The 27,693-nt window shown below is 47.2% G+C and overlaps 1 protein-coding gene across 9 annotated transcripts in view; it reads right to left on the bottom strand.

Annotated features, from left to right (window-relative positions):
• The window catches only part of KLHL5 (kelch like family member 5), a 154,929-nt gene that overhangs the window by 13,797 nt on the left and 113,439 nt on the right, over positions 1-27,693 (bottom strand). For 8 of the 9 annotated variants that reach the window (XM_075930569.2, XM_075930567.2, XM_025187964.3 and 5 more), the window contains 2 exons: positions 26,015-26,239; positions 25,528-25,690 (listed from right to left, as the gene is read on the bottom strand). In XM_075930569.2, coding sequence (XP_075786684.2) covers positions 25,528-25,690; positions 26,015-26,239 — 388 coding nt within the window. Of the gene's footprint in view, positions 1-20,340; positions 24,107-25,527; positions 25,691-26,014; positions 26,240-27,693 lie in introns of those variants that run through there. The other variant, XM_025187961.3, reaches the window with a different exon arrangement.

Genomic DNA, 27,693 nt, shown 5'->3' with positions numbered 1-27,693 from the left:
ATGCGAGGTGAGGGTGTAACTGGAACGTCTCCTTGAAGAATACTGTCTCCAGGAGTTCTGATGTGAGAGCCCTCAGTTCAGAAACGTGCCTGGCCAACGTGATAGCCACCTGGAAGGACACTTTCCAAGAGAGGTGCAGCATCACCATGGGCTCGAAGGGGGGGGGTTCACTGGGCCTGGACAGAACTAAATGTAGGTCACACTGGGGGATAGGCTGATGCACATGCAGGTCTGTCCAAACCCCATACAAATATGCGTACTGTGGAATGCGTGAAGTGCGTCATGTCCCTAGACCTCAGGTAAAAGGTGGAAATAGCTGCTAAGTGAACCCTGATCGATGAGGAGGCCAGCCCCTGGAATCTGAGGTTGAGGAGGTAGTCCACAACCAGCAGGTTGAAAATCTTCTTAGCACCCCAAATGAAGAAGCGCTTCCATTTAGCCATACAGATGGCCCTAGTGGAAGGTTTCTTACTACCCAGCAGGACTACCTGCACCTGCTCTGAGCATTGGAGCTCTGCCACTGTCAGCCACGGAGCTTTCAGGCCACTAGGTGGAAGGACTGTAGGTTCAGGTGGCATAGCCTGCCGAAGTCTTGAGTTATGAGGTTTGGGTGTAGGAGGAGAGCAATCAGTTTCTCGCACAACATGTTTAGCAGAGATGTGAACCAATGCTGTCTGGGCCAAGCCAGCACTATGAGAATGAAGGAAGCCCTTAATTCCCTCACTTTCAGAAGCACCTTGTGCACCAGCGGAAATGGGCGGAACATGTAAAGCAGACCCTCAGTCCAGGGGATAAGGTGAGTGTTTCCTAGGGACCCCCATCCTATCCCCACGAGGGAGCAAAACCTGGAGCACTTCCTGTTCTGCTGTGTTGCAAAAAGGTCTATGAGGGGAAATACCCACCCGTGCAAAATGTGGAGGGCCATATCTCCCCTGAGGGACCATTCGTGGCTGGAAAAAGCCAGGCTCAACTGGTCTGCCAGAGTGTTCTGGGTCCCAGGGAGATAGGATGCAACCAGGTGAACATCCACCTTATGCAGAGTTCCCAGAGCTGGAGGGCTTCCTGGCACAGGGGAGGGAAAACGCTCCCGACTCTGCCTTTTGATGTAGGCAACTGCTGTTGTGTTGTTGGAAAGGATGAGGATTGTCTTGCTCCTGAGGCAGGGAAGGAAGGCCTGGCATGCGAGGCAAACAGCTCAGAGATCCCTGACATTGATGTGCAGGGAAAGTTCCTCCCGCAACCACATATCTTCCGTCCTATGTCACTGACATAGGTTCCCTGGCATTAGAGGCATCTGTTACCATTCGCACGGTAGGGAGGGGCCTGGAGAATGGGACTCCGGCACAGACCACCTCCTTCTGGGTCCACCAGTCCAGGGATTGGAGAATGCCTGGAGGGACTCCTGTCTGAGGCATGGAGGAAGGGGCTGTGGACCCATGCCAACCACAGTTGCAGGGGATGCGTGTGGAGCCTGGTATGCTGAATCACATATGTATAGGCAACCATGAGCCCCAGGAAGTGCATGAAGTTTCTGGCCGTGGTCATAGGGAATGCTTGTAAGGCCAGAATGGCTTCCTGATAGCCAGGAAACAGGATCTGGGTAGAGACCATGGCTGTCATGGACTCTAGATGAGCTTCCACAAACTCTATGTCCTGAGTAGGGGGCCAGAGTTGAATTGGCCACATTCAGGAGGAGGCCCAGCTCCGAGAAAAGGGCCTTCACCAAAGCAATGTGAGCTAGCACCTGGTTGGAGGACGAGGCCCGCACTAGCCAATTGTCAAGGTAGGGGAATACTTGGACCCCTCGCCTCCTTAGAAAGGCTGCCACTACAGCCATGCATTTTGTGAAAATTCAGGGGGCCGCAGAAATCTCAAAGGGAAGGGCCATAAATTGGTAATGATCTGGGCCAACCATAAAATGCAGAAATCTTCTGTGATGGGATTCAATCGAAAAGTGGAAGTAAACATCCTTTAGATCAAGGGCAGCATACAAGTCTCTGAGGCTAAGGGCAGGAATGATTGATGCACGCATCACCATCTTGAACTTGGCTTTGGAAATGAAGGCATTTAAGTCCCTGAGGCCTAGGATGGGCCAAACCCCCTTTCTCTTTGGGAATTAGAAAGTACCTTGAGTAGAACCTCTTCTCCCTCAGTTTCTGATGGACCACTTGGACGGCTCCCAGTCTTAGGAGCTGTTGCACCTCCTCCCCGAGGAGATGCTTGTGAGAGGGGTCCCTGAAGAGGTATGGGATAGGGAGATAGGAAGGGGGAGATGAGAGGACCGGGATGGCATATTCCCCCCTATCGACTCTAGGATCTACCTGTTGGAGGTGATGGATTCCCATGCCCAGTAGAAGGGAATAGGCGATGTAAAAACTGGAGAGGTGAGGCTGGTATGCTGTCCCCGGGCACACCCTCAAAACCCTTGGTGTGGGTCTTGTGTCTTGTTAGCAGGGCCAGCACCTTGGTCTAATGAGGAGTGGGAAAGATGCCTATTATTTCTCCTGTTACCATTTCTATCCCTACAGCGGGAGAAATCCTGACAGATATCCTTTTGGGGAGGCCTAGAGGCATTTCTGACCAAGAAAGAGCGCCTCTGAGGGGCAGGCGTATGGATCCCTAGGGTTTTTACGGTGCCTGGGGTGTCCTTAAAGCTGTAGAGACAATGGTCAGTCTGCTCCAAGAATAGGGAAGGGCCTTCAAAAGGGAGCTCTTGGATAGTGGTCTGGAGCTCCAGACACCTGCAGCCAAGAGTTATGGTGCATTACTAGGCCTGTGGCCATAGTGTGAGCAGCCTTGTCAGCAGTATCCAGAGTCACCCAGGGTACATCTACACTACAAAGTTAATCCGAACTAACAGATGTTAGTTCGAATTAACTTCGATAGGCGCTACACAGGCAAACCGCTAGTTCGAACTTAATTCGAACTAGCGGAGCGCTTAATTTGAACTAGGTAACCTCATTCTACGAGGACTAACGCCTAGTTTGAATTAAGTAGTTCGAATTAAGGGCTGTATAGCCCTCCCCAGCTTTCCCTGGTGGCCACTCTGGGCACCACCAGGGACACTCGTCTGTCCCCCTCCCGGCCCCGGACCCCTTAAACGGGCACGGTCTGGCTACGGTGCCCGTGCCAGGTGCAAGCCTGCCAGCACCCAGCCAGCAGACCCTGCACCTGGCACGGCACGAGCCAGCCACCCGCTGCCACACAGCCCTCCGCCTCCTCCCGGGACCAGGCTGGCAGCTCCCAAGAGCCTGCCCAGGGCCGCAAGAAGCGGGCGCTCGCCTGGTCTAGTGTGGACATCGTGGACCTCATCCACGACCTCCGCACTAGGCACAGGAAAGTGGCCGTCTAGGGCAGGATAGCTGCCAGCCTGGCCACCCAGGAGCAGGTGTGCATGAAAATCAAGGTGGTCCAGTGAGACCCCCGACCCTGAGCCCTGAGCTTAGAACGGCCATACTGGGTCAGACCAAAGGTCCATCTAGCCCAGTAGCCTGTCTGCTGACAGCGGCCAACACCAGCTACCCCGGAGCGGATGGACCGAAGACAATGACCAAGCCATTTGTCTCGTGCCATCCATCTCCAGCCTTCCAAAACAGAGGCCAGGGACACCATTTCTATCCCCTGGCTAATAGCACTCCATGGACCCAGCCTCCATGAATTTATCTAACTTCTCTTTAAACTCTGTTCTAGTTCTAGCCTTCACAGCCTCCTGCAGCAAGGAGTTCCACAGGTTGACTATTTGCTTTGTGAAGAAGAACTTTCTGTTATTAGTTTGAAGCCTGCTACCCATTCATTTCATTTGATGTCCGCTAGTCCTTCTATTATGGGAACTAATGAAGAACTTTTCTTTATGCACCCTCTCCACACCACTCATGCTATTATAGACCTCTATCATATGCCCCCTCAGTCTCCTCTTTTCTAAGATGAAAAGTCCCAGTCTCTTTAGGCTCTCTTCATATGGGACCTGTTCCAAACCCCTGATCATTTTAGTTGCCCTCCCCTCTCCCACCTTCTTTTCCCAGTCTCCCCGAGTTTTGTTAAATAAAGAGAGTTTCTATTTTTGAACACACGTGTCCTTTATTTTGTACATCAGGAAGGGGGGCTAGGGAGGGGTAAGTGGAAGGAGGTGAGGGAGGAATGGGGTATGAGCCCCCGATGGGGAGGACTGGGGTGGCTCTGCGGGCTCCTCGGGTGGAAGCTCTCCTGCAGCCCCCCGATTAACACCCCCCCCCCCGCCCCAGATGGCAGCCTGCGGCAAGTGCAGCCGGGCTGATGGCCGAGTGCTGTGATGTGCTGAGTGTGGGCACTCAGGGCGTTCCAAGCCAGGACTGCTTTGCAAGCGGGGAACCCGAGAACTGTGTGTCCGGGGTGGGGGTTGGGTCCCTTTAAGCACAGCCCTCGGCTAGTCTGAGACAGCAGCTCCACGCTCTAAGTCCTAATCTGATGCCCTGCCGGCACTGCTTCCGGCCATCCTTAACCTCGGTTCAGGGTCCACTCAAGGTGGACATGCTAGTTCGAATCAGCAAAACACTAATTCGAACTAGTTTTTAGGTCTAGATGCACTAGTTCGAATTAGCTTAGTTCGAATTAACTAATTCGAATTAAGTTAGTTCGAATTAGTGCTGTAGTGTAGACATACCCCCAGAGGGCTGCTAGAGGTATTACCCTGCCCTCCTCTAAGAGGGATTTGAGTTTGGGGTAGGACTATTGTGGGACCAGCTCAATGAATGTATCTATTGCAGCCCAGCTGTTTTAAGCATAGTGACTCAGCAGCACCTGCTGATTCGCTATGTAGTGCTGAAGGTCTCCAGAGGCATATGCCTTCCTGCCATCCCTGCTCTTGGGCATTTCACCGAGCTCTCTCTGCCTCTCCCATTGGTTAGCTGCCTGAACCACTAGGGATCCTGGAGGTGGATGAGAGAAGTGATTCTCATTCCCTTCTTGTGGGATGAAATAGCTGCACTCGGCCTTCCTATTGGTGGGTGGAATGGAGGCCAGGATCTGCCACAGTGTTTTCGTGGTCTTTGTCAGTTTTGTTCACTGGTGGGGCCACCCTAGTGGGCACATCAGCCTGTAGGATGTTGACAGTCAGGTCCAAGTCATCTGACACCTTTTCGGACTGTACCCCTACTCTGCACAAGATGATGGAGAAGGTCCTGGTGTGACCTTGAGTCCATGGAGGGCATAGATGGCCACACCCCTCCAAGTGCCTTGTCAGGGGATGAAGAAGACAACTCCTTGAACCTTGCCACCTCTGCATTCTGGACCTGCGAGGGGGGCTGGGAGGCCACAGAGGATGCCAGCATGTGGGGCTGTGATGAGGATGGCCCCCTTTTGACTGAAGGTCTGGGTGAAGGCAGCCCAGGGGACAGGGACTGGCCTGAAGTAGGGGAGCGGATCGGGGTTGCCAATGGAGTGGCCCAACATGCTACGGTTCCAGGAGTGATGTTGGGAGTAGGACCTGTGCCTCAACCTTGATCTGGAGCCCTGTGATGCAGCTAACTCCACCTCAGAATCTGTTGAGTATTCAGAGGTCGACCAGGGTGGTGCCGAAGTTGTTAAGTCAGCGACCTAGGGCCGGGGGCTTGTCAAGCCATAGACTGGCTTTCCTGCGTACTGGAGAGGAGGTGGCAGCATCAAAGGCAACACCGCCAGCCTGCTTGTTGCCGAGGACGGGGGGGCGTGGATGACGCTGGTGCCAAAGCTGGTGCTGCATGGGTGTCCTGGCTCAGTGCTGGGGTTGGTGCTGGTGGTACCGTTGCAGCACGTGCTGGCATCAGGGATGATGTGGGGGCCAGTGTCAGTGTCGAGGTCAACAACACTGTGGAGGTGTGGTAGTGGACTCTCACATCCGGTGCCAAAGCCAGTGGTGCTGTGAATGCGGCCTGTTGCCCCTGAGCTTGACATGCATGAGGTCGGAGATGAGGTAACTTAGATGAAGTACCTCACGGCCTCACAAGTGTCTGGGGTTGAGGGCTCTGGGAGGTCCTCCACTGGGCTCGAGTCCTGACACAGGCTGGAACAGTGCTGACTTGACCTCGATGGTCCAGGTGCTGATCCTGCCAGTGCCACATGGCCCACCTGAGGGCACACTGATGGCACGTGCCTCGATGGGGACTTGACCTGGCTAGGTCTCCATTTCTTCTGTGGCACTGGAGACTGAGACAGGTTCCAAGGCCTATGCGGCACCAGAGAGGTGCGTGAACGGCTTGATGTCTCTCCCTCACTGAAGCCGGTGCACTGTGGGTTGTTGGTGCTGGGTCTTCTGCCGGTGCTGGTCAGAGAGCTGCTTCCATGAGTATGATCTTCAGGCAGGACTCTCGTTCTCATTTGGTCCATAGCTTGAAAGCCTTACAGATCTTGCAGACATCCGACAGATGAGCATCCCCGAGGCATTTAAGGCAGGCTTCGTAGAGGTCTCTGCAGGGCATAGGCTTCTCGCACTTAATGCAGGGCTTGAAACCTTGGGGCCCAGGTACGCCCCCGCAGCATACTTGGGACTGCAGCATACTTGGGAGACTGGAAGTGAGCTCCCCAGGTAAGTAAATTACTAAACTTGCCAGCTACTTAAAACTATTTACAATTGAGATAAGAACTAACACACTAAAAAACAATAAAGCTACAAACAGGTGAGAACTGCTGGCAGTACTTGCTAAGCAATAACAGAACAGGTTCCAAAGACCCTCAGGAGTGGAAAGAAGGAATTGAGGGGGTAAAGGGCCAGCTGAGGTATTTGTTAGCCTATATAGCACCGCCAATCCAGGGGGCTCCCCTGCTGGCCCAACCGGTGCTGCTAAGGGAAAAAACTTCCAAAGATGCACACATGCAGCACATGCATACCTACAGTGAATGGACACTAGCAATAAGTTGAAGAAGAAGCAAAGTTCAGAGGAAGATCTTGAAATTTCAGTGGGAGGTTTTACTATTAGGACTCAGATGAGAGAAAAGATTTTGTTTTAATCTTTTTTCCTTCAATCATTATAAACACCTAATAATAATAATCAAACATCTAAAATACCATTAACCTATCCTTAATGAAGCTGTTATGATCCACCCTACATACATAAGAGCTCTTGAAATTTTTTACCCTAAACAAAGTTGAGCGAATAGCTGATATATTTGGTTTGCTGGCAGGAAAGGCAGGGAACCAAAAAATGTTTGGTTTGTCCTGAATTGTATAAAAAAATTGCAATACCTTTTTGTGAATCAAAATAATTAATTTCATGTTGAAGTCCCAAAAATATTTTAGACCAGAACTATTAAATGAATTCTTGTCACATTCACAAATAATCCACTCAATAGCCCATTGAAACAGCATTTTTCAATGAATAAACTTAGCCCAAAATGTCACTGTGACTCAGTAATCCAAGTCCTATTTTCAATAGTAATGTGATGGCTCGCGTGGGTGCAAACACCCCTTCCCGGCGGGGCAGGGGGGATCGGCAGACCCGCAGTGTAGGGTTCCCCGCAAGGGGACCCGCGGTTCGGGTGCGATCACCCGGCCAAGGGTCCGGACCGGGGATCAGCGGACTCGTTGTCCCGACTCCCCTCTGGCAGCCCCGGGTTCCTTGTCTGCCCGGGCGCTATGGGCGAGGGGACGGGGTCGCACCCGGCGGCCTGTACAGAGGCAAGGTCCTTGCCGGGGCGGAAGAAGGGGGGGGGGCTTTGGCTCCTTAGGGTCTTATGGCCCAGTTTCCGTCCTCTACTGTACCTTGGGTTGTTCACCCCCCTGATGGGGGGTACGTGGGTTGGGGTTTCGTGGTAGGGAGTGGGGCGTGGGGGACCCGGGTCCACCCTCTCCACCGGGTCCCAGCCCGGGGCCCTAAGTGGGGGAACAATGGGGACGTTCCTCCCACGACAGGTGGGGACTATCCCCGTAACGCACCTGTCCACGGGCGCCAGAAGGACCCCGCCCCGGGCTCCTTCCACTCCCCGCTCCCCTTAGCCCCGCCGGTGTGTCCGCCGAGGTCGCTTACCCCACCCGTAGCGTCGGTCCCGTCTAGCTGCCGTCGTGCGGGTTTGGGGGTGGTCCTTCCTCTCCTCCAACGGGGGGGGGGGGGGTCTCCCCCTGGTAGCTGGGTCGGCGGCGGCTCTTTCGAGTGCCGCCCCCGCCTGTTCCGCCCGGCCGCTTTTCAAGCGGCCCGGTCGAGGACGCCGGGGACGTCAGCACCGCCCCCCGGGCGTCCCGACGCACCCGCCATCAAGGCCGGGGCGTGCCGCCCTGACGCGGGCCTTGCGCGGCTCGGTTTGAGCGGCGCGCCTTTCGGGCTCCCCGCCCGCCTGCTGCGGCCGCTCCCGGCCCCTCCTTCCCCGGCGCGGGGCCGGCCGCTCCTTCCCGGGTTGGGTTTCCCCCCGGGTTCGGTCTCCCCCACCCCCTGGGCTGCTGGCCGGCCGGCCCGGCGTCCTGGGGGGGGCGCTCCCTGCCCCGGGGCAAGTGCGGACCTGCCTGGGTCCGTCACAAGTAACTTAAGTTTTATTTTCAAAAGTGTCTAAGACTCTAAGTCACCTACATGCTTTTGAAAAGTGTTACCTGTGTGGAATAAAAGTCATGGATTAAAAAAATTTGAATGCATCTTCTTCCTGAAATAATGAGTAGTTCAATCATATATATTAGAACTCTAAAAGGGACCAGTTAGATAATTTAGCAGATATTTAATGCATTTTAGTTTTCCTTAGTACTGGTAACATGCCATCACAAATGGGAATTGATCCAAAACCAAGTTTCCAAATACAATTTAAAAGTTACATTATTCACCAGGGAGGAAGTCCCTGTTTCTTTTCTTTAGTGCAGCTCCCTCAGTATCTTAGGGTAGGATCCACTCTGGGCTGGGATAAATTTAGCTAACCCTTCCCCTATCAGTGGCATTCTCTCTGAAGTTCTCTGTATTTCAGTCTGATTACAAAAGAAAAGAAAAGAAAAGAAAAGAAAAGAAAAGAAAAGAAAAGAAAAGAAAAGAAAAGAAAAGAAAAGAAAAGAAAAGAAAAGAAAAGAAAATGAAGCTGTTACTCCAGATTAAGTGGGAAGCAGTGACAGAGCAAAAAGCTTACGGAGCTACACTTGAAAAGGGAAATAGAATGTAACCCCTCCACAGTGAGTAACCCCAACTTCCACATCCTCTCTGTTTCATTTTAAACACTAGGGATGTGAAAAGTTAACCAGTAAGCACAGGGCCGTCCTTAGGCATAGGCAGAATAGGCAGTTGCCTAGGGCACCAGTATTTCTGGGGCACCACTCTGCCAGGACGGACAGAAGCAGTGGAGCATGTGTAAGCAGCGGCTAAACTACTGCTTGCTATCAGCCATCTAAAAGGAGAGCTGCCCTGGGGGAGTGGGTATGCTCATTCCAATTCTTTAGCTCTGCAAGATAATTAACTGTTAACTGCTGATATGTAAATACAGCTCATGCCAGAAGGTGGAAGGAATCCGAGGTGTGATTATGTAAACCCAATTCAGCCCAGGGCTGATGGAGGATCAGTGTTGGAATGGAATGTGGTGTATTGTAACTAATTTGGGGCTGTTGTTGGGGTCACAAATCATGCTACCCCTAAATGTGGGAACTGTAAAATATGATACCAGTGCTTGAAGGAGAGACACCATTATTGTATGAGGTCTCAGAGGAACAAGCCTCCCCCCGCCAGAGTTGAGTGAACTGAGTTGGGGTGGAAAGGGCTTGAGGGCTGAGTCAGCCTGCTTCATGCCTGCCAAGTGGGAGCTGAAAGACTGGCTCAACCTGCCCCTTTCCCTCTGGTTTTAAGGACAGACCTAAATCAGACTCCATTGCTACATCTACACTGGCAGCTTCTTGCAGAAGAACAGCCATTCTTTTGCAAAAACTTGCCGGCTGTCTACACTGCACAAGTGTTCTTCCAGAAGTAAATTTACAGTATAGCGTTGTAAAACAGGGCTTCTTCCGGAAGAGTTATTCCTCTCCTCACGAGGAATAAGCCCTCTTGCACAAGAGCTCTTCCAGAAGAGGCCAGTGTAGACAGGCAATGTGAATTTCTTGCGCAAGAAGCCCCTATGGTTAAAATGGCCATCAGAGCTTTCTTGTGGAAGAGAGCATCCACACTGCCATGGATGCTCTTGTGCAAAAGCACATGGCAGTGTAGACGCTCTCTTCTGGAAGAGTTTATGCACAAGAACTCTTCCAGAAAGGAGTTCTTGCGCAAAAAGCTGTCAGTGTAGACGTAGCCCATGAGGAGTCTTTTTGCTAGTCCAGTGGAAGCTGGAATCTTTTGCCAGCCTAGATGATGGCTAAAGAGTTGAAATCACTGAGAGCTGAAATCACTGGTTTAGCCAGGAGCCAGACCCATTGCAGCCAGTGGAGCGGCTGGCGGGAATGACCGGCTGGCGGGAGCGGCCAGCAAACTACAGGGTTACATCTACACTGGCAGCTTCTTGCGCAAGAACAGCTGTTCTTCCACAAAATCTTGCCAGCTGCACAAGCGTTCTTCCAGAAGCAAATTTACAGTATAGCGTTGGAAAACAGGGCTTCTTCCAGAAGAGTTATTCCTCTCCCCACAAGAAATAAGCCCTCTTGTGCAAGAGCTGTTCCAGAAGAAGGCAGTGTAGACAGGCAACATGAATTTCTTGTGCAAGAACCCCTATGGTTAAAATGGCCATCAGAGCTTGAGAGCGTCTACACTGCCATCGATGCTCTTGCGCAAAAGCATATGGCAGTGTAGACACTTTCTTGTGGAAGAGTTTTTGCACAAAAACTTTTCCACAAAAGAGTTCTTGTGCAAGAAGCTGCCAGTGTAGACTTAGGCCAGGAATAGCACAAAGGTGGCCTAAGCCTCAGGCTCAAGGACGAGAGTCATCTGGATGACATGTCAGGGTCTGCACTGACTGGACAGAGCTGTAAGTGGGGCATCTGAAGTGGGGTACAGAGAAAGTTTGGGTAAGTGAACTCTGTTGTGGTATTTTCCCAAGATAATGCCATGTGACTTCTCTCTCTTTCATTAAAAGTTTATTTTCTTCACTCAGACTCTGTGCTTGCGAATGGGGAAGCATTGCCTCTCAGAGGCGCCCAGGGATGTGTGAATTTTCCAGGCTACTGGGTGGGGTCTCGAGCCAGTTCTGTGTGAGATGGACCCCTAGGCTATGTCTACACTGGCAGCTTCTTGTGCAAGAACATCTTGTGCAACGGTTCTTGTGCAAGAACTCTTGTTCAAGAAAACATCCATACTGCCATGTGCGAGCTGTGCTTTTGCGCAAGAGCATCCATGGCCGTGTGGACGCTCTCTTGCGCAAGAAAGCTCTGATGGCAATTTTAGCCATAGGGCTTTCTTACACAAGAAATCCCTGCTGAGCGTCCACACTGCCCTCTTGCACAAGAACTGCTGCGCAAGAGGGCTTATACCTGTTAAAAAAGAGCGTAGCTCTTGTGCAAGAAGCCCTATCTTACCATGCCATCCTGTACATCTTCTTGCACAAGAGTGGGTGGGCAGTGTGGACGCTTTCCGGAAGAACAGCCGTTCTTGCGCAATAACCCGCCAGTGTAGACAGAGCCCTAGATATTGAACCTGGCCCTGGTTGATGCCAGGCCTACCCAGCGGAAGGGTTACACGTAACAGCAGAGCTGGGTCCTAGAGAGGGCTGAATGCACTGCCTGCAGCACAGTCTGAGGGAGGGGATTGGCTGCTGAGGTCTCTGGGAAGGGAAGGGGAGAGGGTAGGAGTGGAAGAGCAAGTCAGGCACAGGGGCACCAGTTTAATAATCCTGCCTAGGGCACCATAAATCCTAAGGACGGCCCTGAGTAAGCATCACCATTAATGGGTGATGTTTACTGGGTCAGTTTAACTGGTAAGAGCTGGAGCAGGTCCCCACCCTTCTATAGGCAGATGGCTGATCCAGCCCTGTGGGGCCCGCTGCACACAGGGGCTGCTCTGGGGACCATTCCAGCCCGGCTGTGGCAGGGGCAAGAATTTACATCCCTATTAAACACAACTGGGTCTATTATTCAGTATCAGTACAGATAGCAGAGGGTGAACTTGCATAACAATTTCAGTGAAGGGTCAGAATCAGAACTCCTCCAAAAAGCAAAACAACTCTCCCCCTAAACTCAATAAGCGCATCTCATAATAAAATCTGAACGTCGAGCATGATCTCCAGGAAACTGCATCTCAAAAAGTGTACAGTATTTAAAGTGTACAGATACTTCTGTCTAAATCCCAAGATGGCTTCTTGCAGAATGAGCATGCTAAAGACAAAAGTGATTTGTACTGCGGTTTGATATGCCTCTTTAAAACATGATGCAATGAAATTCAAAATGACAGGGACACATCATAACCCTAAACAAAACCAAAAAAAAAAAACCCAAATCACACTTTGCCTCCAAATCTTAGCTCTTGATAATGTCCTCACATCCACTAGATGGTGTTGTTTGCCCTTTTCTAATACACAAAGGTTTGGGGTTCATTAAGTAACAGAGCTTTTCAAAGGGATGAACAATTAAGGCGCTATTTTAAAAATGGAAGGAGCAATCCAATGTTAGATGTACTATGTGATAGGTGACCATGAATACAAACTTAGAAATTAATAATCATGATAGGTATAGTTAACTTTCATAGTGTCCATAAGCAATCCACAAACAGTAGACAGACTTGTGGGTATGCTACATACCCAATGCTCTTATTTTGAAGAATAGTACTCCAAGAACTATTCTAATGGAAAAGTCAACACATCAGTAAAAGACAGTGAGTTTAATCTGTGATACTGCTCTTGAAGTACAATTCAAAAGGCATCCTGAAATGCCATTATTCAAAATGGTTTCATCTGGTGCAGTGAATGATTCCATGCAGTGCTGTCCCTTTGAAACATCACCATGGTGATTCAAAGGGGCAGTGTGGCAGGGAGCCTGGGATCAGCTGAGCTGCACTGCCCCTTTGAAACGTCACTGTGGTGTTTCAAAGCGGCAGCGCCACATGGAGCCCAGGGTCTGCTGGCGCCCCCAGTATTTGCTTATCGGATAGTCGACTAATCCTTAACATCCCTAAATAGAATGTTAGGAATAATTAAAAAAGGAATAAAGAATAACACAGAGAATATCTTATTGCCTGTATATGAAACCATAGTACGCCCACATCTTGAATACTGCACACAGATGTGGTTGCCTCATTTCAAAAAAGATATATCGGTATTGGAAAAGGTTCAGAAAAGAACAACAACAATTATTAGGGGTTTGGAATGTGTCCCATATGAAAAGAGAATAAAAAGACTTGGATTTTTCAGTTTAGAAAAAAGGAGACAAAGGGGATTATGATAGAGGTCTATAAAATCATGACTGGTGTGGAAAAAGTGAATAAGGAAAAGTTATTTACTTATTCCCACAGTATAAGAACTAGGGGTCACCAAATGAAATTAATAGGCAGCAGGTTTAAAACAAAAGGAAGCACGTAGTCAACCTGTGGAGCTCCTTGCAAGAGGATGTGGTGAAGACTAGGACTTTAACAGGGTTCAAAAAAGAGCTAGATAGATTCATGGAGGTTAGGTCCATCAATGGCTATTAGCCAATATAAGAATAGTGTCCCTAGCCTCTTTTGTCTGGAAATGGGTGTCAGGAGAGGGATCACATGAGGATTACTTGTTGTGTTTCCTCCCTCTGGAGCATCTGGTATTGGCCACTGTTGGCAGACAGGATACTGGTCTAGATGGACCTTTTGTCTGACCCAGTATGGCCATTCTTATGTTCTAATGCAGAAGCATATCTCTAGTATTTGGAGCAAAGAGGTAATCTCTCTTTAAACAGGTATGCAGCTGAAATATCACATTCCAATATGGGCACCTCATTTTTAGATACATAGACAAACTGGAGAGAGTTCAAGTAACAAAAATAATAATACTATGGGAACTGATTTGTAAGGAAAATTTAAACAGAGCAAATGAAATGCTTGATTAAAAGCCTCTCTATACTGGGGATTATTGATACAGCATCAGTATAGTTACCTGGGTACAAATAACCCCAGTATAGATGCAGCTCAAAAGACAATTAAGGAGTGTGATGAGAACTATCTACTCTGAAGGATGTGAACACCAAGGAGGAAAGAATCTGTTATTAAAAGCAACACAAAGATTATAAGTAGGAGTAATGGGATAAAATTGAGGGCAGAGCTAAACTATGGGGCAATGTCAACCTGAGGTACGCAACTCCAGCTATGTGAGTCGACGTGTCTTAGCTCGAGTTGTTATGAATCTCCACTGATGTGCACTGAAAGGAGAAACTCTCCCTTCGACTCCCCTTACACTTGTTCCAATGGAGTACCTGAGTTGATGAGAGTTTAATCAGCAGTTGATTTAGTGGGTGTTTAATAGATCCACAAAATCAACCCCCAGTGGACTGATTGTCACAGTGCTGATCTCCAGGTAAGTGTTGATGTGCCCTGAGATAGAAAAAAAAAGCTGCATATAAAAAAAAGCTTCTAGACACTGATAATTACTAAATTATGGAAAAGCTCTCTACATGAAGTGGTGAAATAAATTATTATTTACTGCAAGTATGGTTCCTCAAGACGTGATGCACTGATATTCTATTTAGATATGTGCACATCCAGTGCACTGAAACTGGAGAAATTTGCCTAGCAATGCCCATAGAGGAATAGCTTTTGAACTCAATGGCCATAGCCCCTGTCCTGGCTACATGAGACAGTGCTACCCTCACCACTGTCCTCAGTTTCTTCTCACTGAGTGCCTGAAAACAATATTCTGATGTAGAGGGGAGAGAAGGTAGATAGTGAAATTCATGTCTGCCTCACAGCTCAAAGAAAAAACATTTATAAACCTCCCATAACTGTTGTTCTTCAAGATTCAATGCTCATGTCTGTTCCAGGTTTGGAATGTGTGCTTGCCCCATGCACCGCTGCCAAATTTTTTCTGTCACTGAGGGTATGTCTACACTACCCCGCTAGTTCGAACTAGCGGGGTAATGTAGGCATACCGCACTTGCAAATGAAGCCCGGGATTTGAATTTCCCGGGCTTCATTTGCATAAGCGGGGAGCCGCCATTTTTAAAACCCCGCTGGTTCGAACCCCGTGCAGCGCGGCTACACGGGGCACGAACTAGGTAGTTCGAACTAGGCTTCCTAGTTCGAACTACCGTTACTCCTCATTACGAGGAGTAATGGTAGTTCGAACTAGGAAGCCTAGTTCGAACTACCTAGTTCGTGCCCCGTGTAGCCGCGCTGCACGGGGTTCGAACCAGCGGGGTTTTAAAAATGGCGGCTCCCCGCTTATGCAAATGAAGCCCGGGAAATTCAAATCCCGGGCTTCATTTGCAAGTGCGGTATGCCTACATTACCCTCCTAGTTCGAACTAGGAGGGTAGTGTAGACATACCCTGATATCCATAGGGGACTAGCCTCTGGAATGGTGCATTTATGTGCCGGTATAAGGGTGCCACCAACTCCCCTCCTTAGTTCCTTCTTGATGGAACTCCAACAGACAGGAAGAAGGGCAGATCCTGGAATTGACATGGGCAACACATCTCTAAGAACAAGTTAGTAACTAGTTTTTCTTCCTCAAGTGCTTGGTCATGTCCATACTGCTAGGTGACTTCTGTGTAGTATTTCTGGAGGTGGATACTTCTTGGACATGTCAATTGCAACATAGTTCTCCCAAAGCCAAGATAATTTCTGGCCTGCTAAGTGATGGTATAGTGAATCATGAAGGTGACCATGTTGTGGCCCAGAAGACGTCCTAGATAGAGACTTGTCCTAGGAAGGCTGTTGACAACACCTCACCTATAGCTGAATGGGCCATCACTATCAATGGAGGTATGACCTGCACCAATGTGTAGCAAGTACGAATGAAAGTAGTGATCCAAGAAAAAAGTTTTTGAGAATACACTGGGATGACTTTCATCCTGTCAGCCACTATGACAAAGAACGGAGTCTGCCAACTCAGGGCTTGGTATTCTCTAAATAGAAAGTCACAGCCTTCCTGACAGCTAGGGTGTGTAAATGTAACCCACACACCTACTGGGTGTGGTTCATGGTCCGATGTAGTGGCACTTAGACAACTTATACACAGAGAGAATGAGTTTGCTCTACAGCCTTAGTTAAGGGCCAGCTAGCTTTTAGTGCAAGCTGTAGAGAAATGGTCTCCAAACTTTTTACACTCAAGATCACTTTTTAAAAGTCAGGGCAAGCCAAGATCTACCCAATCCCTTCCCTGAGATCCCACCCCTTCCTTGAGTCCCTGCCCTCTCCGTTCCCCTCCTCTCCATTACTTGCTATCCCCAGCTCTTACTCACTCTCATTGGGGTGAGACAGGAGGTGCAGGATCTGGGATGGGAATGAAGGATTTGGGTGTGGGAAGGGGTGAGAGGTGCAAGCTCTGAGAGGGAATTTGGTTGCAGGAGGAGGTGGAGAAGGGATGATGGCTTGGGGAGGGGGCTCCAGGCTGGAGAGTGTTGGGGTCAGGTGGAGAGTTGGGGTGCTGAGCAAGCTGCAGACTTGTGGATATGGGTATGGCAGAGGCCCTGGAGGCTTTTCGCCTTCCTCTGTAGCATGGGGTACAGATCACAGCTAGAGGATTCTCTGCATCTTGGAGTCTTCAAAGTATTTGAAGGCTTCAATATCTGAGATATAGGTGAGAGGATTATTCTGGGAGGGGTGGGTGAGATTCTGTGGCCTGTACTGTGCAGGGGGTCAGACTAGATGATCATAGTGGTCCCTTCTGACCTTAAAGTCTGTGAGTCTATGAGTTTGGGTTGGGCTGTATGAGGGATTCAGGTCAGGGGTTCAGGTGTGTGATGGGCTCAAAATCGGGATTTGTAGGAGGTGCAGGAGTGTTATGATGCTGCAGCCAGATGAGGGCTTAGTCCCAATTGGGGGCTTATTGGCTAGGCTTCATTTTTAAATAAAATGTTATGTCTGACACAAAAGGTTTCAACATTGTCCTTAATTATGTGTGGGGAGGGAGACTTTTTTGGGGTTAGGGGGACACTGCCTCAAGGTCGGCTGGCAGAGCCTCCACAATCGACTAGTCGATCACGATTGACTGGTTGGTGACCATAGCTTTAGTGGTTCATGCACTAAGCTCCAGAGGTCCTATGTTCGGTTCTGCCTGTCAGAATTACATAATCACTTCTAGTTGGATGAGTGAGGCTTTGGGCAGAATAACAGGAGGAAAATGTCCTGGTTAACATGAAAAGGCAACACCATCATTGGCAAGAAGGCAGGACAGGGATGCAACTGAACCTCGTCCCTGTAGAAAACCATGTACTGGAGTTCCAACACAATGGCTTTAATCTTGGAGACTTGCCATTCTGAAGTGATAGCCACAAGGGAGCCTAGAGAGGATCAGATTGAGGTTCCATTGGGGACTAGGTCCCAGACCAGTGGAAAAAGCCTTCAAAGCCTTTAAGAAACCTGAGTGTCACCTCAAGCGAGATTATCGATCTACGCTGGGATAGAAGGCCAAAATGGCTGCCCAGTCTTTAGTGATCTGAGATGGGCTCCCTAGCCCACGTCAGACCCATTTGATACTAGCGCCATTGGGGATTTTAAGGTTTCAGGAATACAAAGAGTATTTCTTTTGACATATTTATTGTGGCAGCTGGGAGCTCTTATTCTTTTTAGTTGTCAGGTCTCTGGACAATTGCCCCCTTTGCCCTTCTCTTCAGTGGCCCTGACTAAGAGTAAAACCCTTTCCTCTTAGATGTATAGGGACCTCCTCTAATTGCAGGAAGGCTTTCACATCTTGGGTGAGAATCTGCTCATGAGAAGGGTTCTGAAAGGGGTGGGAAAGAAGGCTGGGGGAGAACAAACAATGTACACTGTCACAATGCTGAAGACTCTCCAGTCTGATGTTATAGTGACCCAAGCAAGGAGGAAAGGAAAAGGCAATTTGAAAACAGGAGGATGCAGGACCTTGGCTGCAGACTGGGAGGTTGCCTTTGGGTGCATTCTCAAATGTTCACTCCTTTACAAGTGGGTAGCAGAAAGTAGTGAAGTGAGAAGGGGCTGGTTGCTGGCCTTGATGACACTTATAGCTCTTGTCCTTTTTGTGGTAGGTTTCCAGTCATGCCTAACCGCTTGGTCTTTGAAGTTGCTGTGGCTTGAACCTTTTTCTAGCAGGGGCCAAGTATGGCAAACAGTGCTGGGAACTCTAGTTAATATGGGCACTTAGGAAACACCAGAGGAGGCCGTGGACTGGCTGAATCCTGAGCCCAACTGCTTCCTATGGGATCTGGGGTAGTCCTGCTGCCTCAGAGGAAACAATAGCCAAATATACACTGTGAACAATAAAGCTACTGTTGTTGCTGCTGAATGCAATAGCAGTGTCTCTGCATCGCTGGCATATATACGCCCCAAAGACTGACGGGTAACTCTACAGTCTTTAAAGGAGTGTAGTGTTTCATTAGTCTTGTCCAAGAACAGTGTTTGGTCACCGAAGGACAAATTCTCAATGGCAGAGGTTTCTGTGACATCAAATGCAGACTGCAAGGATAACTTAGTCACCAAGGAGCTCTCAGTTATAAGTACCTGACATTCTTCTCACATGATCTCGGGCCGCTGGTTTGATGCAGCATCAGTATTTGTACCTGGGTACAAATATCCCCAGTACATATGCAGCTCAAGAGACAGATAAGGAGTGTTACAATAACAATCTACAAATATTTGAAGAATAATGACATAGCTGTCTATGTAATAAAATTGGACTTGGACAGCAAAGCTTGTGGTTAGCAATCCATACAGAGAGGGAAGAGAAAAGTCATAAGGTCCATTCGTTTAGAGTCCCCGTCCTTGGAGTTGAACTAAACCTGTTCTGCTGGGCTTTCTTGTCCACTGCAATTACAACTAGGGATGTGAAAATGCATTTAATCGAGCAAACGTGTAACCGCTGAAAATGTTAGCGATTATATAGTTACACACGAGGAGTGGGGGGCAGGTGGTTCTCCAAGAGCCAGCTCCCCATGTGCACCAGCTCCCAGCTCTAATACAGTTAACTTTCACAGTTACACTCAAGCTCGCAAATCTCAGAGGGGTAGCTGTGTTAGTTTGTAACGGAAAAAACTTAAAAAACAAATGGTCCTGCAGCACCTTAGAGAGACTAACAAAAACGTAGATGGTAGCATGAGCTTTCATGGGCACAAGCCACTTCTTCAGATTAATGGAGCAGTGTGTCCAGAGGTACAAATAAATAGCAGAGAAAGATGGGAGATGGGGAGAGAAAGGGGAAAAAAATCAGATACAGAGGCAGAAGTGTGGAGGGAGCAGGTGGCTCCTCAAGAGCCAGTGGATGCAGGCTCCCCTCACATACTGGGAGCCTGAGTAAACTGGAAATGATCCCTCACTCTCACAGGTCCTTGGGGGACAGGCCAATCCTTGCCTACTGACAATCCCCTAACCTGAAACAAATTCTCACATGACCTCGGGCCACTGGTTTGATGCAGCATCAGTATTTGTACCTGGGTACAAATATCCCCAGTACATATGCAGCTCAAGAGACAGATAAGGAGTGTTACAATAACAATCTACAAATATTTGAAGAATAATGACATAGCTGTCTATGTAATAAAATTGGACTTGGACAGCAAAGCTTGTGGTTAGCAATCCATACAGAGAGGGAAGAGAAAAGTCATAAGGTCCATTCGTTTAGAGTCCCCGTCCTTGGAGTTGAACTAAACCTGTTCTGCTGGGCTTTCTTGTCCACTGCAATTACAACTAGGGATGTGAAAATGCATTTAATCGAGCAAACGTGTAACCGCTGAAAATGTTAGCGATTATATAGTTACACACGAGGAGTGGGGGGCAGGTGGTTCTCCAAGAGCCAGCTCCCCATGTGCACCAGCTCCCAGCTCTAATACAGTTAACTTTCACAGTTACACTCAAGCTCGCAAATCTCAGAGGGGTAGCTGTGTTAGTTTGTAACGGAAAAAACTTAAAAAACAAATGGTCCTGCAGCACCTTAGAGAGACTAACAAAAACGTAGATGGTAGCATGAGCTTTCATGGGCACAAGCCACTTCTTCAGATTAATGGAGCAGTGTGTCCAGAGGTACAAATAAATAGCAGAGAAAGATGGGAGATGGGGAGAGAAAGGGGAAAAAAATCAGATACAGAGGCAGAAGTGTGGAGGGAGCAGGTGGCTCCTCAAGAGCCAGTGGATGCAGGCTCCCCTCACATACTGGGAGCCTGAGTAAACTGGAAATGATCCCTCACTCTCACAGGTCCTTGGGGGACAGGCCAATCCTTGCCTACTGACAATCCCCTAACCTGAAACAAATTCTCACATGACCTCGGGCCACTGGTTTGATGCAGCATCAGTATTTGTACCTGGGTACAAATATCCCCAGTACATATGAAGCTCAAGAGACAGATAAGGAGTGTTACAATAACAATCTACAAATATTTGAAGAATAATGACATAGCTGTCTATGTAATAAAATTGGACTTGGACAGCAAAGCTTGTGGTTAGCAATCCATACAGAGAGGGAAGAGAAAAGTCATAAGGTCCATTCGTTTAGAGTCCCCGTCCTTGGAGTTGAACTAAACCTGTTCTGCTGGGCTTTCTTGTCCACTGCAATTACAACTAGGGATGTGAAAATGCATTTAATCGAGCAAACGTGTAACCGCTGAAAATGTTAGCGATTATATAGTTACACACGAGGAGTGGGGGGCAGGTGGTTCTCCAAGAGCCAGCTCCCCATGTGCACCAGCTCCCAGCTCTAATACAGTTAACTTTCACAGTTACACTCAAGCTCCCAAATCTCAAGAGGGGTAGCTGTGTTAGTTTGTAACGGAAAAAACTTAAAAAACAAATGGTCCTGCAGCACCTTAGAGAGACTAACAAAAACGTAGATGGTAGCATGAGCTTTCATGGGCACAAGCCACTTCTTCAGATTAATGGAGCAGTGTGTCCAGAGGTACAAATAAATAGCAGAGAAAGATGGGAGATGGGGAGAGAAAGGGGAAAAAAATCAGATACAGAGGCAGAAGTGTGGAGGGAGCAGGTGGCTCCTCAAGAGCCAGTGGATGCAGGCTCCCCTCACATACTGGGAGCCTGAGTAAACTGGAAATGATCCCTCACTCTCACAGGTCCTTGGGGGACAGGCCAATCCTTGCCTACTGACAATCCCCTAACCTGAAACAAATTCTTTCTAGCAACCACGCAGCACACCTCCATCATACTAACTCAGGAACCCATCCCTGCAATAAACTCCAATGCCAACTCAGTCCACACATCTATACAAGCGACATCATCACAAGACCTAACCACGTAAGCCACCACATCAGAGGCTCATACAACTACACATCCACTAATGTGATATATGCCATAAAGTGCCTACAATGATCCTCTACCATGTATACTGGCCAAACTGGACAGTCTCTATGACAAAGGATTAATGGACAAAATCAGATATTTTAAATGATTATGCACAGAAACCTGTTGGGGAACATTCTAACTTTCCCAGGCACTCATTAAAGGATCTAAAAGTGACTATACTCTCAGGCTATGTCTATACTGCAGGTTTTTGCTGTCAGAGAGTATGCTAATGAAGCGCTCATTAGCATTTGTTAAACTGTCATTTGCATATTCTCTGCTGATGCTTTTTGCGCAACAGGTTTTTGCGCAAAACCAAGCAGCGTAGATGGGTCTGTTTTGTGCAAAAAAACCCTTTTGTGCAAGATCCTTATACAGGCAGTCCCCGGGTTACGTACAAGATAGGGACTGTAGGTTTGTTCTTAAGTTGAATTTGTATGTAAGTTGGAACTGGTACATATTGTAGGGGAAACTCTAGCCAAACATTTCTCCAGAGCTCAGTTTTATTCTCCCACACCTCACTTCCCTCAGTCCTTTATTCTCAAGCTGAGGTGTCTGCTGAGAAAAGCTGCTCCGCGTCTCCCTGGTCTGCTGGGGAGGGGGGGCGCTAGCTTCGCGTCTCCCTGGTCTGCTGGGGGGAAGCAGCTAGTGCGGGGTTGCCTCACCCCTTTTGTAAGTAGGGATCCGATTTAAGTCAGATCCATGTAACCCGGGGACTGCCTGTACATCCTTTTTAAACCATGTACACAGTTATACTTTCACATCCCCAATTACAACTAGAGAATTTGGGGCCAGATAAGAATAAAACCCCTCAAACTCCTTCATGGGAATGAAGCAGCACTTTCTTATGCGCTTAGCCACAGACAATACTGAAGCTGGAATGCTCCAGAGGGCCTCCGTCAGTTAATGGAATTCATCCTGGACAGGAAGTATGACTTTTCCTACAGCAGACAGCTGTAGGATATCCACTAACTGGTAGTGGAGTTCTCTTGCAAGAACTCTGCTTGGATACTGAGAGAAGCAGCTATACCATAAGATCTGCCACTTTCAAAGAGCAGGATGAACCAGAATGCATGGAATTGTTCGGAGATGAAGGTGAAGCTAAAGCTGGATCTTATTGCACGGCTGATGGACCAAGACCAGACAACTCTGGAGACTCTGCAAGAAGAATCACCATTGGTGCCTATGTAACCACCACTAGGTGGTGTTGAACCTGGGACCTCTGGAGTTTAGTATAGCTGGCTCTCAGCCCAGGCTGTAGAGGTCTCCTGTTCTTATCTGTTGCTGTGGTTTAAGTGCCACTGCATGGGACAGTGAACCACACTGCGAACATTTTCCAGAAGAGGAAATGCAAATGGAGCGCTCATTTGCATATCTTGCGCTCTCATTTGCATGGTCTTTTCCATTCCTTTTTGTGGAAGAGGTTTTTGTGCAAAAAAGCACTGTGTAGACTTTCTCTGGAGGAAGCAGGATAAATTCCTCAGGACCTGAAGTGGTCTTGATAGGTCTTATACAATTCTTCCTTGAGGCAGTCAAGGAAGAACGGCTCCTTCATGTCTTTGGAGAGGTGCTCTCTCCGGAACGTGAAGCAGCAATGCTCTCAGAACCAGAAGGCAATTGCTGACTCAACAAAGGCCTCAATACCAAAGCTGGCCACACAGCCTTTTCAGGAAGTGCTGCTCAGAAGAAAGTCCTGAGTTACTTGAGTTTGCTTCTTGATTGATCAGATCACACAGCTCTCTTCAATGTGGGCCTTGCTGAGACACTGCATGTGTGGACTGCTGTTGGGGATTACTCACCAACACAAAAGACAATATTTAAATGCTGGTTAGAGTGAGACAGAGAAAAAAAATAAATATAACTAACAATCTATCTAGCAATATATAACTATATATTCTGGGGTGTGTCTGTCTGTGAGCGTCTTTGCTCAAGCACTTCTCGTAAATGATAAGAACTAGAGCCAACATATTTGATATGCAGCTTCCTCTTTTACTAACTTAAAGCAAGGTTAGGGTTTGGCTGTACCACAAAAAAGGGAAGTCCCTGGAATGGGATTGTTTTCCAAAACACCACCTTGCCTGCCACCAGATCCCTGCCCCAAACCCTCCTCCTCCCAACTCTTGGACCCAGCACCAGGGAGAGGGAGAAACCCTTGATAAATGGGGGGAAGAGCCCTGCCAGCTGTGCGGGGTTAGAAGAGGGAGAGAAAAGACCCCTGCTGGCTGTGGGAGGTGGGGGCAGGGAGGGGGGAGAGAAAAGGCCTCTTCTGGTGGGGGGAGGGTTGAGGGGAAAGAAAAAAGACCCCAGGTGGCTGGGGGGAAGCGAGCAGAGAGAGAAGGCCCCGCCAGATGGGGTCCTCTGCCCAGACTCCCTCCTTACCCCCTAACTCTCACACTCTCATCCCCACCACATACCCAAGCCCCCTGCCATGCTAGCTCCTGCACCACCCGCCACCAGCCTCCTGCCCTGATTTCTGAACCCTCCCCTCCTACTGTCAGCCTCGTGCCCTGAACAACCAGAGAAATGTCAGGTAAGTCTTCTAGTTATAATTAATACTTAGGGTACTACTAACTAGACACAAGAGAAAAATAAATTAATTTGGGGGTTGTAAGGTTAAGATTACCACAGGCAGTAAGAAGGAACGGATACAGGGCTACCTCATGTAGCCAGGAGAGGGGCTACAGCCATGAGATGTGAATCTCTCAGTGACATCCCTCTACAGATACGGTGAGGCAAAGTTCTCTGGTCGTGGTGTGCTGGGTGCACAACCTCCCAAGTGGAATAATATCGCGGCATCTACTTGAAAAAGAATCACTGTTGTCTAAGACTTTTAAAACCACTCTGGACAAGAGAGTAGAAAATACACAGTAAGGAACAATTCTGCAATGACAGGTACTATATGAACTTTTTCACCACCATTTCTTACTTCTACCATTCTTAACATTTTTTTCACATCTTTCACCTCTTCTATGTCTCTTTATATATGTGAGCATTTGTGTGTATAGCAAGATCATACAATTTATTAATAGCATCTTTATGATATGACTTTATGATTGGACAAACTAACCACTTCCTTATATTCTATTTCTACCTGTGCAAAATGTATGAATTTAGTGAAGGTTCTAATGGAAACTAGGGATGTAAAATCTGTTTAACCAGATAACCGCTTACATAGCGGTGGGCAGGGATGGGCCCTTGCCCGTGGTGTGCTGGGCCAGGCCTGCTGTGGATGGGGAACTGCTCCGGTCAGGTTAGAGTGCCTCCGCCTGTGGCTGGCCCCACTGGGCTGGAGCAGCCCCCTGCCTGTGGTAGGTGGGGGGCTGCTCCAGCCCTTCTGGTTAACCATAACCTGTAAACATCACTCGGTAAGGGCAATGCTTCCCAGTTAACCATTCACATCCCTGATAGAAATGCTGCAAAAATCATCTTTCATGACTAATGTCACTTGCAAAAGGTTAGAGAGAATTTTATCCCTTGTCTTATAGGTGCATTTCTCCTTAGTGCTAGTGAAGTTAATAGTCTTTAAAATAAATTATTCTACAACTAGATCTACATCAACTATAGAATAGTCTAAAACTGTGCTGCACAGCTATAGATGTTATGCAGATTCTTTACTACAGAGTTGGGACAAGCAGCAGAAATAAAAACACTTAATACATTTTAGAAGTTTTTTTCTACTTCTAAAAATATGGAGTTTTGCAAGTGTTTGTTAGTTCGTTGCTTTTATTTTTCTAAGAACTTGAACATGTGATATTTCTCAAAAAATAATGCTGTGGCTTGAATTATTTTGTTTTAAGTAGGTCGTGGCTTTGAATATGTAGTTCTAAACTACAAAAGCCAAAGAAGAAACTATTACCTCTAGGTGCTAAATTTAAGTTTTGGCAAATTCGATTATTTTGTCATTTACAGAATTACAAAAAAATTAATTTTCCTCAGTACATAGGCTCAACACCAACAGAAACAAGACTTCCAACTGTTATCCTCAGTAAAGGTGTCAAGGACTGCATTAATGAGATGGAATTACTTGTTTGCCCGCACTGATAGCTCCTCCTTCACAGCACTGAAGCACATTGGAGTGTGATGGACAAGCACACAAAGTCAATGCTGTACTTTTTCTGTAAGAAGTGGATTTCAGGTCCCAATGCTATCAACCAGGAGCAATACATTAATTTAATTTTCTAAATAATTCTAAAACTACATTTTAAAATGAATGTAAACAAAAACTGGCCCAAAATATTTCTCAAGAAAATGCCTTTGCTTACTTTCCATTTAATACTGCTACACCAACTGTGCTCCTTGGAGTTGACATACTGGCTACAAAGTTCCATTGACGAGCCTGTGGATCCCATCTTTCTACTGTATTCAAGTAGCTCCAACCATCATGCCCTCCTACAGCATACATTGGACCTTCTAATACAGCTACCCCTAAAAAACAGAGAAACAACTGCTTCCTGTAAAAACAAAAGGCATCACTTTCCTATTACCCTTACCAATAGTCCACCAAAAAGGATGCATCTTTAAACTAAATACAGATCACATCCTTTTTTTTAATGTCAATATTAAATACATTCCATAGCAAATCAATCAAAATAATTTGTCATTTTAACGTTAACTGATTTTAGAGTTCAGATTTAGTCTAGCAGTAAGATAAAACCAAATGAGCTTTAAAGGGAAAGTTTTTAACAGCTTTTAACCAATCATAGGTTTAAAGCGTTTAAAAAAAATTAATGTTTATGAAGTTATACATACCAAGACCATGCCGATGTGTGGACATAGGTGGCATTACACTCCAAGTTTTTGTTTTGGGGTTGTAGCACTCCACAGTATTCAATGTCTTCAGTCCATCTCTTCCACCAACAACATACAATTTATCATCTAACACTGCAACACCAAACTGTAACCTTCTCCCATTCATATTCACTACAGGAGTCCACATGTTGGTACGGAGTTCATACTTTTCAATGCTCGTAGCTCCTTAAGAGTAATATACACAAGCTACAATTAAAGAGAACTAAGTGTTCTATTTAAATTATCAGAATGCTTAATCCTCTAAAGTGCTCAGCCTTTTGGATTTGATCTGAAATCTACTTACCTATATGCTTAACTTTAAACAAGCAAGTAGTATTCTTGAATAATTAATCAGATTAATTATATGCTTAAAAATTAAAAGTTTTGAAGAAGAGCTCAACATCCTTGCTGGACAAAACCTATGAAGATCATTACAATTTCAGGAAGTGACACAAAATGAACCTGTAGAACTATATTTAAATATTAATATTGTAATATTTAGAAGTTCTGGGAAAAGAACTTAAGTTCACATACACATGCATTCACGGTATATACATGTCACTAAATCATTTGTACAACTTGTATACAGATTATGTTAAAATTAATACGGAAACTAAAGATGAATGAAAATGTGTTCTGATGCGCCTAGTTATGAATACCATGGCTAATTCAGTGAGAAGTATGGAAAGTCAAAAATGTACCAGATGAGACACCTTGATAGAATGCTTTAATAGTCAAAGGTACGAGCTAAATATTCTGCAACAGTTTTCACTTATTTTTCTTTATATTCAAGTCTACATTAATTTAAACATTTTTATGTTTAATTTCCGTAAGTTTTTAATTATGTTAATTAACATTCAAGTGAACAGATTTTCCATTCATTTGACTGAACACTTTCATGAACAGAAGCAAGGAGATTCCATTATAGGTTTACAACAACCATAACTCAGTTCCCTGCACACATCATATATTTTTGCTGAATATCTTCTATTGAAGTAAAAAAAGAAGTTACTCACCTTGTGAAGTAACGATGGTTTTTCAAGATGTGTCCCCTTGAGAGCTCCACTCTTGGTATTGGGTCCCATCCTGGCACCGTAGCTCGGAGAGCTGTCATAGACATGCTCCGCCAGATCGCGCATGTGCAGCTTCTCTGCAGCACCGTTCGCACCTTTGATCAGCTGCGCGCGGTCCGGCAACCGCTCAGTTCCTCTCACCCGCTCATCTGAAAGAGAAAAGAGACAATTCCGGAGCAGGGAGGAGGGTGTGTCATGGAGCATCCACGGGGACACATCTCGAAGAACCATCGTTACTTCACAGGGTGAGTAACTTCTTCTTCTTCGAGTTGTCCCTATGGGTGTTCCACTCTTGGTGACTTCGGAGCAGTAACCAAACTGCTGGAGGGCTCCGGAATTACAATTTGTGACTACGACTGAGTACTGCCGTAGCCACCACAGAGTCTGAAGCAAAATGATCAACTTCAGCATAGTGCTTCATAAAGGTGACATTAGAGGACCATGTTGCTGCCCTGCATATGCCACGAAATGGGACTCCTCTTAGAAAGGCCGTAGTAGTAGACACCGCTCTGGTGGAATGGGCCGTAGGAGGATACAGTAAAGGTTTGTTACATATAGAATGACACA

This window comes from Pelodiscus sinensis, chromosome 4 (genome assembly GCF_052426305.1).
Source record: "Pelodiscus sinensis isolate ZL-2025 chromosome 4, ASM5242630v1, whole genome shotgun sequence".
Classification (NCBI taxonomy): Eukaryota; Metazoa; Chordata; order Testudines; family Trionychidae; genus Pelodiscus; species Pelodiscus sinensis.
This window is presented reverse-complemented; position numbering and strand designations above follow the sequence as displayed.